General features: G+C 41.2%; 1 protein-coding gene across 2 annotated transcripts in view; it reads left to right on the top strand.

The window, feature by feature from the left end:
* Positions 1–9,030: 9,030 nt before the first annotated feature.
* Positions 9,031–18,834, top strand: part of LOC148370531 (activin receptor type-2A-like) — a 122,911-nt gene continuing 113,107 nt past the window's right edge. For both annotated transcript variants that reach the window (XM_088333051.1, XM_088333052.1), the window contains exon 1: positions 9,031–9,889. In XM_088333051.1, coding sequence (XP_088189177.1) covers positions 9,835–9,889 — 55 coding nt within the window. In that variant the 5' untranslated portion in view covers positions 9,031–9,834. The remainder of the gene's footprint in view (positions 9,890–18,834) is intronic.

The raw sequence follows: 18,834 nt of genomic DNA on the forward strand, positions 1-18,834 counted from the left end.
GCAAGGTGTTTCGAGTTAATTTGATGATTCAGGTGATTAGTTGAATAGCCTACTTGTATACTTTTTCATGATATTCTAATATTTTGAGATAGGATTTTTGAGTTTTCTTAAGCTGTAAGCCAAATTCAGCAATATTAAAATAATAAAAGGCTTGAAATAGTTCAGTTGATGTGTAATGAATCCAGAATGTATGACATTTTTGTTTTTTTAATTGCATTACAGAAAATAAAGAACTTTATCACCATTCAAAATAATGTCTTCCATATAGTAAGATAGCAAATATGAATATTGTATTTGTTAATGTGACGAAAGAAAAGGCAAATGAGGGCTGCGTCGCCAAAAATGTGAGACCTATATTTGACAGCACCTAATTCATATTGTTGGCAAATGAAGTTAACGAAGAGAGCTGGCTCCCCACCAATCAACAGCGGGTTCCTCCAAGACGCCCTGTTTCTTTTGTGATTGGTTAATATACATTCTGTGTTGTTAACTTTAAATTTGTTGAGCACAAAAAGGTTGAAACTGTTTTGTATTTTATCTTTTTTGTAGTTTTATAGATATTTATTGGTATTTCCTTTCAGTGTTTATCTAAAAATCTTCTTTTATTCTTTTATCTTCTTTCATCACTTTTTGTCTTTTTGTTATTGTATTTTTTTCTTTTCTTTTTATTTCCATTTTTGTCTTTTGTTTTGTTCCCTTTTTAAGTCATTCTGTGCATAATGTAACATGATAATTGGTTATGTCGAGACTAAAGAAACAAAAACAACCTGAAGAGACGTTTTTGGGCCCGAAAGTTCCAAGCCTAAAAACTTTTCTCTAAAATAGTCAGAATTTCTCTCTCTTTAAGTCAATGGTTCCCAAACTTTTGCAGGCTGGCGCCCCCTAAGATCCCTAGTGAATTCCTAGCGCCAAAACTCCACTCACTACAAAACCTTAAAAAAAAAACGCAGTGCTTTGCGGTTTCACAACCGAACCATGTCACATCCCGATGTCGATTCGATTTCGTTTAATTTTGCAGCCCTAACATGTTGTGTACAAATCATTAAACAAACGTTCAAGATTCAGGCTCTCCAGTTAGTCTTTTTCTTTTTACACTGGACCGTGTGTACATCAAACATGCGTACAGAGCTTCTCCCCTCCCCAACGTAGCTAGATCCGACCATCTCTGTCTGTTTTTCACCCTCCCCAGAGAAAAACAAAGCCTGCAACAAGGACAATACAAACAAGGCCTGGGGGAGCTCTCTCTCAGCTGCAGGACTGTTTTCACCGGACTTGCTGGGAGGTATTTGAACATCATGACCTCCAGGAATACACTGACACTATATCATCTTACATTAAACACTGTATGGAAAACGACACAGAAATAAAAATCAGGGTCTACCAAAACCAAAAACCCTGGATGTCCAGCGGGGTGCTCACCCTCCTCAAACACCGCAACACCGCCTTCATGTCTGGAGACAAGGCTCTTTACAGCACGGCCAGGCTTGACCTGAACAGAGGCATTAAGGATTTAAAGGGAGCCTAGATGATCGAGCACCTCTTCGCTGGAAATGACTCGAGGCAGGGTCTACAACACATCACAAACTTCAGAGGCAACCACCTGGCAACTTTTGGGGCTGATGGTTCACTAGCTGCGGATCTTAAGCAGTTATTTGCCCACTTTGAAGCTGGAAGGCCACAAACAGTCACACCACACCCACCAACAACCAGCAGCAACACACTGACATTTCAGGAGCATGGGGTAAGGCGTGTGCCGAAAACCCTAAACCCCAGGAAGGCAGCCGGCCCAGATGGAGTACCAGGGAGGGTACTCAGGGACTGTGCCAAACCGCTGGCTGAGGTCTTCACCACCATCTTCAACCAGTCCCTGTCACAGGCTACCGTCCCACCCTGCTTCAAAACCTCCACCATCGTGTCCATTCGCAAGAAGTCAGCAGTAGAAAGCCTCAACCACTACAGGCCTGTCGCACTTACACTTGTGGTCATGAAGTGATTTGAGAAGTTGGTGTCCCAGCACATCAAGGACTCCCTACCACCCACACCTACCACTGGTCTGCCTACATGGCAAACCGCTCCACTGACGACGCCATAAACACCGCACTTCACACCGCGCTGAGCCACCTGGACTACCGGGGGAGCTAAGTCAGAATGCTCATTCTGGACTTCAGCTCAGCCTTCAATACCATTATCTCACCTAATCTCTCACTCTCTCTCACCTAGGACTGTCCTCCTCCATCTGCCACTGGATAATGGACTTCCTCACAAACCGCCCACAGTCCGTGAAACTCTGCAACCACGTCTCTCCCACCCTAAGGCTGAGTACTGGCTCCCCACAAGAATGTGTCATCAACACAGCCCAGAGAATTGTTGGTTGCTCTCTGCCCAGTCTGGAGGACATTGCCTGCTCTCGCTACCTCAGCAGAGCAGAAAACATCATCGAGGACTCTTCTCACCACGGCCTCTTTGACCTGCTGCCCTCAGGCAGACGCTACAGGTCACCCAAAACAAAAACAGACTTAGAGATAGTTTCTTCCCCAGAACCATCAGCACCCTAAACACACACTGCACAAAAAACTGAAACTCTCCACAAATGCTCTTTAAGGAGGAATACCTGCAAACACACTACCTCATACTGCAAGCACACTACCTCATACAGATGTATAATTGTATTCATGCCTATGCTTACTTTGCACAATGTTGCCTATTTTGCACTACCGCATATTGCACTAATACGAACCCAAAACTGTGAGTAAACACCCAATGTAAATATATTCTGCCTCGACATGCCCACACTTTCTTGTGTAAATTATCTTTTTTATCCTCAGTAAAATGTGAAACTGGAGTGTCAAGTCCAATTTCGTTGTCACAATATGTTCAAACCATTTTCCAACAATGGTAATAAAGGTATATTCTATTCTATACTATTCAAACTTCTGATTTCGACTTCAGACTGCCGGCCCCCTATCGCCCCCTTCTTCCTCACCGCCCCCCCAGATCGTTCCACTGCCCCCAAGGGGGCGGTACTTCCCACTTTGGGGACCACTGCTTTAAGTAATTTCCGATCAAATACGACGACGGAGTGTTTCGTATTTGCTCATGAAATTCCCAATTCTTTTACATACAACTTTTTTTGAAGTAATGGAAATAGGTACTTTCCATGGTAACTAGATTAATTTATTATTGGGTAATTCAGATACTAACTAATTTTATGGAAGAAGTAGTGAGTAACTATAACTAATTACTTTTTAAAGTGACATACCCAACAATGCTTATTGTGGGTAATACAAACCCCAGATAAAGAATTTGAATTTGTATAAAATTATAAACATTTGTAACAAAATGGTATGTAGTACTTCTTATATGAATAATGTGTGTATATTAGTAAATAATATCAAAAATAAATATACATGGAAAAGGAAACATTGAATTGAATTGTCTTCATTGTCAACAAGATTAGACATGTCACCCCAGAGTAAACATGTAAAAAAAGACTTTAGGACGACAAATAAGATAAGACTGTCAGGCAAAAATATTTTCAAAGTAGTGCTTAGAGACTGGCCCAAGTTTCAATCATAGTGCTATGAAAGAATGTATGGTAACAGTACTGTAGTCAATAGAAAATAGTGCGATAACATTTAAAAGTGACGAAAATTTGCCAAAAGAGTCGCAACAGATTTATATTCACAGTTTTGTGAGCTTGTTTATTATCTTTCGTTTGGCGTGACATGAACTGGTATGGTAGAGTGGTAGGTGGATGCAAAGGGGGATATAATGTAACTAACTTGGAAATCTTCCACTTGCGAGGTTTGTCATGTCCTTGGAGGATTTTGTTACTTTAATCACATTCGTATTCTCAATAATGATTCCGACCATCATTTGGTTAAAGCTATATTCCTTTGTGTTGAAAGTGATGTAGCCATACACATACATTTAATATGAAGTACACAGTACTTTTTGTTTAGGAGTTTTGATTGATTAAAGATGATAGAGCAGGCACGCGAGCGCACGGTAAAATTTTTTTTTTTTTTTTCCATTCGCGTTTTTAGGTGAAATTTAAACATTTTCAGTTGCGCGCTGTGTTATAGAGGCTTTACGGTAACGCCCCGCCTCCTCTACTTCCTGAGGGAATGTGCGTCGCGTCTCGCAGAGGAGGCTTTGTGCAAAAAAATGACCGCGCTGTTTGAGCATTATGCCTCGAGAGTGTTGTACCTCGCACATCAAGTGTTACGTCATGACAAGACGAAACGTGAATTCAATAATGAGTCTGACATGGCAGAGACATTAAACGCGTTGTGTCCAGATACGGCAAACACAGACCCTGAAAACATTTGTCACTGTTACAAACGCCACAACTGAAGCAAGCCATGACATTGCTCACTGCATGGCAAAGCACGGAAAAACCATTTACTGATGGCGAATACATCAAAGGTGTGTCTGTTTCAAGTTTTGATAGTTTCTAAAATAAGATTTTATTGATGAATGGTATTGTAGCTGTCCATATCCAGTATTTGAAATAATGTCTGCCCGGACGGTGTTATGCCAAGAATTGTATCCCTGCCGAGAAGTGTATCCCCTGTCGCGGGAGCGCGCACACGTCACTCCTGTTGCTACAACCACTTTTACCTAGTTTTATCTCACTTTTACATCACTTTTCGGGTATGTAAGGGCGAACATATATCCCAGACCACTTCATCTTGCATTTGTTGGGAATGTAATACAACTTAAACCATTTCTTCTTTGTATTTGTTGTGAACGTGATCGAACGGTAATGCACACCGTATATAAACCAGTTTTGAGCAGGTAACGTGTTTATTTTGCCTTTTCCGACTCAAATCGCTCGTATTTAAACTGTTATGCACGCTACCATAAAGCTGATTATGCTGAAACGAAGTGTCAAACCAGGATAAGCGGTGTTGCTAATGAGATGAGAACTGTCAAACCATCAACAAATAAACGGGAGACGAACGTGTTTGATTTCTTCTCATAGTCAATGAAGACGTAACACGTCGATAATTGTATTTTGTGTTTGACTTGAATAAACAGATCATCGTGTGCCTAATATTGTCACAGCAACGGTGTCATTTTTTTTCTAGTACAAATGATCCAACGTCAACCTAACAAATGTAAACAAAGCTGGTGGGAGGGACCAGCCTGGCTGCAACAGTCTGGCTGCCGAGAAATGCACCCCCCCATCTATCTCTGGCTATGAAGGTCACGGGTCCATGAAATTTACCCTGATTACTCGTGGTGGGCCCATATCCTCACAGTGAAAAGCACAGCTCGCTAGATGCAACTGAACCTGTTTTAAGGGGTGTGTGTTTTTGCCTGCCGATAATCGCACCCCCATCTATCTCTGGCTATGAAGGTCACGGGTCCATGAAATTTACCCTGATTACTCGTGTTGGGCCCATATCCTCACAGTGAAAAGCACAGCTCGCTAGATGCAACTAAACCTGTTTAAGGGGGCTGCGTTTTTGCCTGCCGAGAAATGCACCCCCCATCTATCTCTGGCTATGAAGGTCACGGGTCCATGAAATTTACCCTGATTACTCGTGGTGGGCCCATACCCTCACAGTGAAAAGCACAGCTCGCTAGATGCAACTGAACCTGTTTTAAGGGGGGTGCGTTTTTGCCTGCCGAGAAATGCATCCCCCATCCATCTCTGGCTATGAAGGTCACAGGTCCATGAAATTTACCCTGATTACTCGTGGTGGGCCCATATTCTCACAGTGAAAAGCACATCTCGCTGGATGCAAATGAACCTGTTTAAGGGGGGGGTGCGTTTTTGCCATATCAAATTGGTTATGTAATTGTTTGGAGGAAACCAGGCACTGCTCATCACCAGGCCAATACCATCCCTACAGTGAAGCATGGTGGCGGCAGCATCATGCTGTGGGGATGTTTTTCAGCAGCAGGAACTGGCAGACTAGTCAGGATAGAAGGAAAAATGAATGCAATATATAGGATATCCTGGATGAAAACCTGCTCCAGAGCGCTCATGACCTTAGGCTGGGGCGAAGGTTAATTTTTCAGCAGGACAACGACCCAAAGCACACAGCCAAGATCTCAAAAGATTGGCTTCAGAACCACTCCGTGAATGTCCTGGAGTGGCCCAGCCAGAGTCCAGACTTGAATCCCATCGAACATCTCTGGAGAGATCTGAAAATAGCTGTGCACAAACGTCTCCCATCCAACCTGATTAAGCTTGAGACTTATTGCAAAGAAGAATGGGCAAAACTGCCAAAAGATAGGTGTGCTAAACATTTTGCTGCCAAAGGTGGATCAACAAAGTATTAAGCAAAGGCTGTGAATACTTATGTAAATGTGATTTCTTAGTTTTCTATTTTTAATAAATTTAAAAAAAGTAAAAAAAAAAAAAACTTTTCCACATTGTCATAATGGAGTATTTTGTGTAGAATTTTGAGATAAGAGATTAGATTAATACAATTTGGAATGAGGCTGCAACATAACAAAATGTGGAAAAAGTGAAGCGCTGTGAATACTATCCAGGTGCACTGTATATCCATGTTGTATATTAGGACTGGTGTAAAATGACAGCTCTGTTGGATATAAAAAAATGTGTGGCATACTGATTTACAAGAAAATTTGAAAGTGGCAGTCCACACCGAAAAAGTTGCTGACCCCTGCAATAGAGGCCTTACCTAGATAGATAGATAGATAGATAGATAGATAGATAGATAGATAGATAGATAGATAGATAGATAGATAGATAGATAGATAGATAGATAGATAGATAGATAGATAGATAGATAGATAGATAGATAGATAGATAGATAGATAGATAGATAGATAGATAGATAGATAGATAGATAGATAGATAGATAGATAGATAGATAGATAGATAGATAGATAGATACTTTATTCATCCCCGTAGGAAAATTGTAAAGTTGGCTGTTTTTGGTTGTGTATTTCTCAGACTTCCATGCTATGAAATTAACCTGTTTTTATATTCCTAAATATAAAAACAATCATCACACACACATACACACACACACACACATAGCCACGTTTCAAAGATCAGTCTAATTCCATTATTTGTAAATACGTTTCTCAATTTTATTTCATTTTAATGTGAAGTCGCACTTATGTGTGACTTCATTTCCTGTTTATGTGTGGCATCAATAAACCACACCTACTGACCGGATGTCAGTACGGCCCGGGCAACCTGGGAAGATGCTCCATTCGCGAGGGAGGTCAAACCCCAATAAGTGTTTTTATCTGAATAATTCTGCCAACAGAGAGTTTATATCTTGAATATCTCTCACAGAAATTCACACTTCCAGCAGTATCCTTTTGTTGTTTATTAACAGGATGGCCTCGGGGTGGTGTGTTGTAGTTTAGCAACAGCAGAGTGGGTGACGTCACACGCTAGGCCAAAAGTTCGACGTCCCTGCAGCAGATGGAAATCTTTGTGCCCAGGGTTACGCCACCTCGTGTTCACGTAGATAGCGATTCCACATCCTCTCCGCTTCCCGCAGGCTTTTATGTCTCTGTCTGCCCTAACAGCGCTGAAGCCGGGTAGTTCCACGTTAGCGTCCCGGATGCTAGACGTGAGCCACGTTTCTGTAAAACACAGCAAACTGCACTCCCTGTACGCTTTTATGTTTTTCACCAGCACAGCCAGTTCGTCTGTCTTTTTTGGTAGAGAGTTCACATTTACCATGATTACGGGCAGTACCGAAGGCTTATGACGCCTCTAGCCGCTTAGCCTTCACCTTAGCTCCGGCTCTGCAGCCACGTTATGGCCCTCTCATCACGCCGGCACGAGAATTCTTCAGGGCAAGGAGTTGATTACTCGAATAAGCTTATTTTTTGTGCGTTAAAACACATAACGATAGGATGGAAAGTAATCCAAAGCTTAGTTGTCAAACAGGACAAAAAACACAGAAGATAGAAGCAGACAATTTCAATTAGCAATAGTCGCGCCTTGGATAAACCTCATAGGCTACGATACTGCCAATAAAACAATAAATCACAAAAAGAGCAAAATAACACGGAACCGCCGGAAAGGCTGCCGCTTGCGGCAGCGCCTATGATGTATGTATTATTATATATTTAGTAGTATTTCTTTCTTCTCTCTCTCTCTCTCTCTCTCTCTCTCTCTCTCTCTCTCTCTCTCTCTATACATATTTTATCACACTCTCGTCCCTCTATTTTTCCCTTTTCCCTCTATTTTTTCTCTTTCTTTCACGCTCTCCTTTTTCTCACTTTTCTCTCTCTCTTTCATCCCTTTCTTTCCCTCTCGCTTTCTCACAATCACTCTTTTTGTCTTTTTTTCCCTCTGTCTTTTTCTCTTCTCTTGTCCTTTAGATCTTCCCTTTTTTCTCTTTCTTTCTCCATCTCTTTTTTCTATCTCTCTCTATTGTGCTTTCTCTCTCTGTATTGTGCTCTCTCTATTTCACACTATTTTTCTTTTCCTCGCTCTCTCTTTCTCTCTCTCTCTGTTGTGGATTCTACCTCCCTTGTTCTATCTCTCTTTCCTTCTCTCTCTTTTCTCACTCTCTCTTAGAATTACTTGCCCCTGGGAGTTTTTTTTCTCGCATCTTTTCCCCAGCTAAAATGAGTATGACACCCCCTAATATATTATGTGTCTCTCTCAAAAAAAATCTAAATATTTTTGCTTTTATGCCTCTGGGGGTCCAAAAGTTATGCTCTACGCGGAATTTTGAGTTGCATTTAATTTTGTAAAAATGTTTTGCTCAAAAGATTTGATAATTTAATTTAGTTTGTATATGTTGGATTTTAAAATATTTATGGAAATAAACAAAACACTCAAACTTCTCAAACAAAAACAAGTCATCGCTTGAAGAACGGCCTAATCCAAATCTATCAATAAGAAGACAATCGACCGAATGTTAATTGTCAGATTGTTTTTCACAAAAAAAAAAAAAAATCCCAAGTAGAGTAACTGCAAAATGTATACAATTCCCTTGGACCGACGCGAATAACTAAAACCATTCTAATTGTCAAAGACTATACCGGAAGAGCAACAATCCATTTCTTGTTTGCGGCTCCCTTCGCCATCTTGAATTGTCCCGAGCAAAGGGGGGAGGCGGCGGCGGCGTAGGAGGAAGAAGAAGACTTCGAACACGTCCTAAATTTAAAAAACAAAATTCTACAACGGATTACCGATCCCCTCCCTGGTTCTGTTTGACAGATGAACGTATCATTTGAGCAAATTTCGAAGAGAAAGGCTAGCCCCTTGACCAACTGAAAACGGATAGCGCCTCGCCGTCGCCGCTGTTTTCGCCATTTGGAGCTGATGAGCGATTCTCGGCTTTAGCCTGCCTTGGGAGACTGGGTGATATTTTTGGGACCTAAATCGGCACCGGGATGCCGTGCTACCATATTCTGAAACCTTTTCATTAATTACCGTTGTTTATGCAATGATTTGTAGCTCAATCTGGACAAGTGTAACCGGAGGACGCTCCATTTCCAGTCCAATGGATATTGGTTGGGTCCGGTTGTGGTTCGGTTCTCGGCTCGGCTGCTCCGACCCAATCGTTGTAACAAGGCCACGGTTCGGAACGACTTTGCAGCACATCGGACGTATGCAATATTTGGTTTGAATCCCGAAATAAATTGCCTTTCATAGTTTATCTGTAAACGTGGTAAATACCCAGCGCCCCCTTCTTTCGTGCGAACGATGTTTGCTGGCACTATCCGGGATATATTTTGCATTTAAGCTGTCTCGTTTGCAGAGACGGACCTTTTTGTGAGGCCACCACTGTCAAGGATTTGTATTTTTTTCCCTCTGGACAATATTTGAGAAGGGTGGCTTTTTCCGATCCGTGGTTCCGATTCGGATGGAAAATGGGAGACGCCACAAAACTGTCACTCGCCGTTTTCCTCATCTCCTGTTCTTCAGGTGGGTGCAAAGAAGGTACTTTGTTTGGATTTTTTCTGTGTGAATTGCCTTCAAAAGTACCGGGTTCGGATTTAATGTGCAATGCATGCAAGTATCTGTGCAGAATGCTGTTGCAACCCCGCGGGGTCATGGGTGGGTGTGTTAATCTCGTCCTGGCATCGTTCTAGTGACTCGTGTTGTTTATTTTTTTTATTTTTTTTGGTTTGAACAAATTTATTGACACTAATAACAGAAAACAATCATGACAATCTCAACAGCAATTAAGCACATTCACAATATTATATTTCAATATGACTTTTTTAACAGCAAGCACAATGTGAGGTTTGAACAACCCTTCTCGAAAATCTTAATAGCAATCAAGCATATTCACAATTTCATTATATAACATCTTTGTTAGTGTCAATAGATCCGTCTAGGCCAAAGTCGATTATTTTTGGTCTGTGGTTTGAACAAATTTATTGACACCAAAAACAGAAAACAATCATGACAATCTCAACAGCAATTAAGCACATTCACAATATTATATTCCAATATTACGTTTTTAACAGCAAACACAAAGTGAGGTTTGAACAAACCTTCTCGAAAATCTTATTCGCAATCAAGCATATTCACAATTTCATTATATAACATCTTTGTTAGTGTCAATAGATCCGTCCAGGCCAAAGTCGATTGTCCTCGGTCTTAACAAATCCACCGACACCAACAGCAGCAAAACACAGCCATCAAGCATATTCACAATTTTTTTATATTTGACAATATGGCGTGACGATATGACGTTTTAACATTTTTTCCTGACATTTCCAACATCAATTAAACAATTTCAGAGTTATTTTCTTTTAACAGTAGTTAACCAGCGTGTAAAAGGCAATACTATTGTGCAAGGGCATAGCTCTGCCATCCCACCCTCCCAAGCAGCATTCTTCCAGTCCTCTGTGTGGGTCCTCTCCCTTCTGCGTGGGTCCTCTCCCTTCTGGGTTCCACAACCCAGGCCGTTGCTGCCGGGACTCCCACAGTGTAGCTCCGGGTGGGTGCAGACGAGTCTTCTTTATGGCTGCGTCCTAGGCCCGCCGCTCGCAGATTGTATGGTATCTGCAGCCATTTGGAGCACAGCCACAGGGGGGATCTGCTTGCACCTCCATACCAGCAGGTTTCTGGAGGTCCAGATGGCGTCCTTGATGGCGGCGAGAGTAAGCCAGTCCCTGGCAAAGTCGTTCCGAGGCCTCCTCGACCGACTCACCCCGTAAAGCACGTACTGTGCATCAGGGACCTCCCCTGCTGGCAAGTCCGGGAACTTTCCTAGTTGGTCGGCCATTGTCCACAAGACCTGGGCAGCACTGCACTCACAAAAAAGGTGCCTCACCGACTCCTGGGCGCCACAGCCAGGTCGAGGGCACGTCGAAGTCGCTGACATTCCTCGGTGGTGCATTACGGCTCTGACTGGGAGAACTTCATGAGCCACCATCCATGACAAGTCTCGTAGTCTGTTTGGGAGGGCAGGATGATTCACGTTGCTCCAAACTGTTGTGGATTCGCCAAACGCAAGCCCCCGCACAGGGCTTACTGCTGCTCGCTCTTGCACAATAGTAATAAGGGCCCTGTGGTTTTGTAAAGTGTGACATTCTTGTGTTTCCAAATCAAACTTCTTCAAAAAATCCCGAATAAAGAGATGTGTTGGTGGCAAGTTAAATGAAACTGGAATCAAACGATTGTTTGGTACAAGCTTTAGCTTCCGCAAATATGAGCCCATCCAAAACCGGGTCATTGCTTTACTTTTCGGGTTGTTGGGTGGGCCCACAGCGTTTTGGAAGTGGAGAGAGACATATTTGCTTCCCAGGAAAAGCTGGAGGTCAGGCACTCCTTTCCCCCCTTTTTCCTTTTTCTTTTTCATTGTATCTCTTTTTATCCTTTCCCACTTTGAGCCCCAGACAAAGCGAAAGATGGCTCGGTCCAGTTGTAACAGCACGTTTCTTTTAGGCATAAAAACTAAACTGATTGACAAAAGCATTGGGAGGATGATCGCTTTGATGATTAGGACCTTCCCCTCTATTGTCAGTTTTCTTAGTGACCAAAAAACAAGTCTTTGCTTAACTTTCCTTGTCACGTCATCCCAGTTGGTCTCGCCTCCTCCATCCGCATTGAATTTTATCCCTAGGATTTTCTGGTCTGTCTTTAACACCGTCAGCGGGAGTCCTGCCTTTTCTGTCTCTTTCCACATTCCATAAAACTTCACTTGTGATTTTTCTCTATTTAGCCTTGACCCAGACGCCCTCCCAAACAGGTCAGTCAAGTCAAGGGCTCTTCCAACAGATGCGCGGTCAGTACATAAAATATTAAAATCATCCATGTACAAAACACACTTGGTAATTTGTCCCCCACTTCCTGGGATATTGATGCCTTCGACAAATCTATCTTTTCTTAACATTTGTGCCAAAGGTTCAATGCAAAGAACATGGAGAAGGGGAGACATAGGGCAACCTTGACGTACACCGCAGTTGATCTCGATTGCTTCCGATAAATTCCCGTTAATCATGAATTTGCTGTAGATGTCTCGGTATAGCAGTCCTACCCACTTGATGTATTTTTGGGGAAAACCACATTTTTGCAATACCCTGAAGAGGTATTGGTGCGAGACTCGATCAAAGGCTTTTTCAAAGTCTAGGTTTATGACCGCTAGTCGCATGTTTCTGTCTCTCGCATAACAAATGGTGTCACGGATCAGCATGAGACTGTCGCTGATCTTCCTTCCCACAATGGCACAGGTTTGGTCTGGATCAAACAAGTCTCCCAAGACAACAGACATTCGTGTTGCTAGAAGCTTGCTGAAAATTTTACAGTCCACGTTTAAAAGCGTTATGGGTCGCCAGTTTTTTAAGTCAATTTTTTCTCCTTTTTTGTGCAATAGAGTAACTATCCCTATTCTGAAACTGTCTGGCATATGGTCTCGACTGGAAAATTCGTTAAAAACAGTTAACAGATCTGGTGCTAAAATATCCCAAAAAGTCCGGTAAAATTCGAGGTTGAGTCCGTCCTCCCCGGGTGATTTGCCTTTTTTCATAGTCTTTATGCAATCATTCAGTTGGTCTTGGGTAAAGTCCGATGTTAAAAAGGGGTCTTGACGCACTGATCTTGAAATATGATCTAATACATGCCCCATTTCATTCTCATGTGTTTCTTTCTTTTCAAATAATTTTTTGTAGTAGTCTTCGACCAATCTGGTTATTTCACTACTTTCCTTTGTTATTTGCCCGTTTTCGTTTGAAGTTTAAAAAGCCCCTCATTTTTGCTCATAATTTTTAAAAAAAAATAGCGTGTACATTTTTCCCCTTCTTCTATTTCTCTTTCTCTGCTTCTTATTATGATGCCTTTGCTCTTTATTTCCGCCAAAGCGTTTAGTTCTTGTTTGGTCTCTTTGATTTCATCATTAAAGTCCATCCCCTTTTCTGTTAGGATGAAATAGCGTTGGAGTCTTCTTTGTAGTCCCGACATGCGTTTCATCTCTTTAAGTTTCTTGTTTTTCCCTGCATTTTTAAAAAAGGTCTGTGTTCGTTTCTTTGTCATTTCCCACCATTGTGCTCGTGAATCATACGAGTCTTGAAGGGTCTGCCAGTCTTTGTACAGCTCCCTGTATTGTGCGGCTAGAGACAGACCAGAAAAGCAATTTTTCAGCAGTGTCCTCTGAATCATCACTTGATGCGATCGAGTGATTGTCCAGTTGCATCTCAACTTCATCCTGGAGTCTAGATGGTGTGTCTGAGCTCGACCAGATGCTAATCTCTGACTCTGTTGGCTCTGAAAGGACCAGTCTCTTGCGCACTTGTGTTGGTCTCATCACAGAAAGAAACAAAAATAAACTAAAAAGTATTGCTGACCCCTATTTTCCTCAAGATGTTGCTGATCGATATCAAGAAGTCAGAGCAAAACCATTTTATGTACCTATTCATTGCCCAGGATGATACAAGGTTTTTGCTCTAACCCTTGATTTGAATCAAGGTTAGAGTAAAAAGCTTGTAACTACATATGTATTGCATAGGCGGATACAATATTTTGCTCTCACCCCTTAATAGTTTGCCTTTTTTGTCTTCTAATGTTCCAATATAACTATCATGCAGATGGATTGGATTAAAAAATAAGTAGTAAATTTATAACGTAGCATCTCATTTTTAGCTTACTCAGCCAATAGGTCAGAAGAATTCCTCTCATGAAAATCTGTGCTACCACAGTCTTGACTTGAGAGGACTTGGGGAAAAAAGCCCTTTTTTCATTTTAAATTGTTTTGTTTGAAGAGCTGGGCTTAAGTATAGCAGTTTGGAGTACATATTTAAAGATTGAATCATCATTTTGTTTTGATAAGAATCCTAACAAGCTAAGTTCATTTTGGATGTTAAAAGTGACACAGGCAGATAGAGCAGAACCGTATTATATGGCTCCTTAAAGCGCTTTGATACAGTTCTTTTCTGATTGCTGATGACAAAAAAAAATCCAAATTCTTAAAGATGGTTAAATCGTCCCAAATGCAGCAAAAGTGGACTGATGTTCATTTTGGATAATGTAAATTTAAAATACAGGCAAAAATTGGTGAAACTTAATGAATTAATTACCTGGTGCTAAACAGGCTTGTTTAGCTGCTCTCTCGTACCTGTTTACTTTCATAGTAGACTTCGTGGAGCTTGGTTTGGCTTTGGTGCTCGACTACGGGAAAATGGATGGTACAAAGTCTGGATGGCTCCTGTCATTGCACTTTTGTCCTGTAAAATAAATATGTAAACAATTGTAGCATGCATCCGACCCACAACAATGCCTGCAATCTAACTATACATTTAAAATCTATTCAACCATAATGGACTCTTCTTCTCTTTCAAAAATGTCCGCTGTCACATAAAAATGGACCTCTGAACATATCTGTCGTGTGTGTATGAAAACACTATACAAACAACGTTTATTGTCCGAAAACTTTATTTTCATGGACACATTTGTATGCAATCCAGTTTTTTTGTCACGCTGGGTACACGCATCACAGAACATGTAGCCTCCATTATCATCCTCCTCATAGCGTAACCAGGAATATAATTGAGTCAATTTTGTCGGAAAAGTCCTTTTCTTGCTAGGAGTATTATTTTGTTTATTTTCTTTCGTCGAATCGTTCGCTCCAGCACACGTACTTTCCTTGCCGGAATTATTGCAGTTGTTATTGCTCTCTGCATTGTGTTTCGACTTATTACTGACACTGATAAATGACCAATTTTGTGTTGTTTTTTTACCTAATACTGTTTTTTTGGAGGCTTACTTAACCTTCACTGGACGACAAGCACCACAACAATGACGTAATCTCGAACCGCGAGACCAAAACAACAATGGCGGATCTGCCTGACGAAAAGTTTGGAGTGCGATAAATCTTTGTTAAAAAAAAAAAGTAATCGGGTAATAATGTCAATTTTGTGTCAAAAAAAGTTGCGTCCCAGGGACGCACGTTGATTTGACACTGCGTCCCCAGTAAAAATGATGCGTCTAAGACGCGGGGACGCGGGCAAACGAGAACACTGGGTTTGTAATGAATCCAGAATGTGTGACATTTCAGAAATTTCATAAAATAGTCATTTTTCATAACCATACTCTTGTTTTTTTTCAGACAGTTATGTACTTACCATGGATGTACCAAAATGGAATTTTGGGGCTGAAACTAAAAATGTAAAATGTTTGGCAGAAAATGAAACCCAAAAGGAACATATTTTGCAAATAATTGCTCCAAATGGTGCAAAATAAAATGATAAATAACTGACGGACGTTTGTAGAAGCTGATTTTAAGTGTTTCATTTATATAATTATCATTAAACAACAAAGGGGGTTTTAAGTCCTTAAAAAGTCCGTCGGAAAACAAGTTGATAGCAAAGAAGTATTACTAACTAGGGATCAAAAATGCAAATTACAAAAGCAAGTTAATTGTAAGTTGAGTAAAGTTCTAATGAAAACGAATAGCGTATAGCCGCTTAACTGCACTGTCTCAATCCTTACATTTTTAAGTACATATTGGGAACCTCCTGTGTGGGTTCAAATCCAGCTACCGGACTTACTGTGCGGAGTTTGTATGTTCTCCCCGTGCTTGCGTGGGTTTCTTCCAGGCACTCCGGTTTCCTCCCACATTCCAAAGACATGCATTTCAGGTGGATTGGCCGGTCCAAATTGTCCCTAGGTGTGGATGAGCGAGCGAGTTGTCTGTCCCTGTGTGCCCTGCGATTGGCTGGCAACCAGTTCAGGGTGTCCCCTGCCTACTGCCCGATGATTGCTGGGATGGGCTCCAGCACCCCCGCGACCCTACTGAGGATGTGAGCGGTGCAGCTAATAAGATGAGATGAGATTTTTGTGAATATTTTATCTTCTTTTACATAGGACAGTAAAAAGTGACAAAAACAAGAGTGGATTGGTAATGATGATGGTGCGGTCGTAGCAACAAACAAGTAACACTTACATATTCTCCTATGTATAATAATAGTTATCACATAGCTTAGCTCTCTCCAAACAACTTAAAGGACAGGTCACACACAAGTACATGTTGGATAAATAAAACAGTTTAACTCTAGTAAGTAAGATCCGTAGTGTTGGCAAGAAAAGATTATCCAAATTACGGCTAGCAGCTAACACAAACACAGAAGCGGATGGACACAAACACTTTTGAGAAAATGTCTTATTGTCCTCCATCTCAAAATAATATAAGAAATCACAGCGTGCACAGACTTGCCCCAGAGTGAAAGCCACCTTTCTATGGCTCACCTCACTTAAGAAATGATGTTATCGCAACATTGATTTTACAGAAGCCATTTCTCAATTTAAATTTTTCTTTTGTCCAAAACTGAAAATGCACCTTCACTCATTAAGGGTGCCGAAAATTCGTTGCATCCCTAATATTTACATGTACATTGAAATTTACTAGCTGCAAACCGGTTCAAGTTCTCAATAACAAAGTTATCTTGGCAATCAATTCTTAAAATTGTTGGTGATTTATTTGATAATTCATGAAATGAAATAAAATGATCTGCATTTATATAGCGCTTTTCAAGTCAATGACTCCCCAAAGCGCTTTACAATGTGCTCCACATTTCCCAATAGCGGCCTTGCAGCCATCTAAGGCGCTAACCTGCTTATTGGGGGTATTAGGGGTTCAGCGTCTTACCCAAGGACACTTCGACATGTAACACGGGCTAGCCGGGATTCGAACTGGGATCCCTTGATCCCAAGACGAGCGCTCTACCTCCTGCGCTACTGCCGCCCCTAATAATTCATCAGTTGTCAAATAATATATAAGTATTGCCTGCAAAACACAAAAACAGGTCAATACATTGTTCAATTAAAAAAACGAATTTTAAAGGTGCATAATTTGATTTGTCCATAAAAGGTTAAAAAAAATATATATTTACAAAGTATGTACAGTAAATTCCGGACTATAGAGTGCACCTAATTATAAGCCGCACCCACCACATTTTAAGAGGAAAACCGATTTTGTACTTACACAAGCCGCACTTGTATATAAGCCGCACGCGCCCACATTAAAACATAATAATAATAATAATATAATAATACTTTCCTTTGTATTGTCATTCTTTGTAACAATGTACACAGAACGAAATGTCGATACACCTGACCCGTTGTAGCGAGTCGGTGCAGCCGCAGCCAGAGGGCGCCGCCATTATACCAATTAGGTATGTCTCGGTCGAGGCGCGAACCAGCGACCTCCCAGTCTCAAAGCCGGCACACTACCATCTAGGCTACTGAGTGTAACACAATCACAAAATTAGCCCAAACCCGGCTTTGAGTCCCGCGATTGTAACTGAATATGAAGTACACAGTCCAAAACCACAGCCGGCAATATGAATAGAAAATGATACCGGTACTTAAGGTTTGATGCAGACCTGCAGAGTCCGGGTACCTGTTGAAACTAATCCAAGGAAAAAAAGTCTATATTTCCAAAGGTAAGGGTGGGAAAAATATATATCCACTATCGTCCGCCGCGACAACAGGTCTCACTCACCTTTACCCCACTTCCCGTCAGCCCGCGTTTAGTCCGCCCCTCTTTTTTAAATCTCAAAACATATCAGGATAAGTGTCTCAAATAAATACATTACAAAAAAATATACAGGTGCAAATACATATTATACATCGGTTACACATATTAACAAAGAAAGACGGTACACCGAGAGAGTTTTCAAAGCTTTAATTATAATATAACTTTCATCCCAAACCGTGCCTGTGAAGGGTAGCAAAACGCTACTAGCAACACTCTCGCAACACTGTAAACGAGTCTTAAAAAAAACATACGGCGCTTGTAGAAACCACGGTAAACCGTCCTCATCTTCCTCCTTATACCTGACGTCATCAAAGTCGTCTTCCCCAGTATGCAATGAAATGATCTGCATTTATATAGCGCTTTTCAAGTCAATGACTTCCCAAAGCGCTTACAATGTGCTCCACATTTCCCAATAGCAGCCTTGTATTGCAGCCGTGTAAGACGCTAACCTGCTTATTGGGGGTATTAGGGGTTCAGTGTCTTACCCAAGGACACTTCGACATGTAACACGGACAAGCCGGCATTCGAACTGGGATCCCTTGATCCCAAGACGAGTGCTCTACCTCCTGAGCTACTGCCGCCCCCTTTTTTTTTTTTCACCGTACCTTTATCTTGTATCATTGGTGCTCCGGCCACTCAGTGCATTATTTCTGAAGTGGGGATCGTAAGGTAAATGCATTATAATGACTAAAAAGTAAGTACTATGCTTATGATTAAATATTATAAAGACATTTGAAACGATTTGAATGAAAACCGGGATAAAAACTTCCACATGGGGTTGTCTTGTATTTAGAATATTTTGTTGCTTTAATCTTATTAGTAATAGACCTGACCGTTAAATGGTTATGGCCATGAAAATTATAATTTCCAAGGCTATCATGTTTTTGCT

Source organism: Urocampus carinirostris, chromosome 3 (genome assembly GCF_059441175.1).
Source record: "Urocampus carinirostris isolate Australia breed hairy pipefish chromosome 3, RoL_Ucar_1.0, whole genome shotgun sequence".
Classification (NCBI taxonomy): Eukaryota; Metazoa; Chordata; class Actinopteri; order Syngnathiformes; family Syngnathidae; genus Urocampus; species Urocampus carinirostris.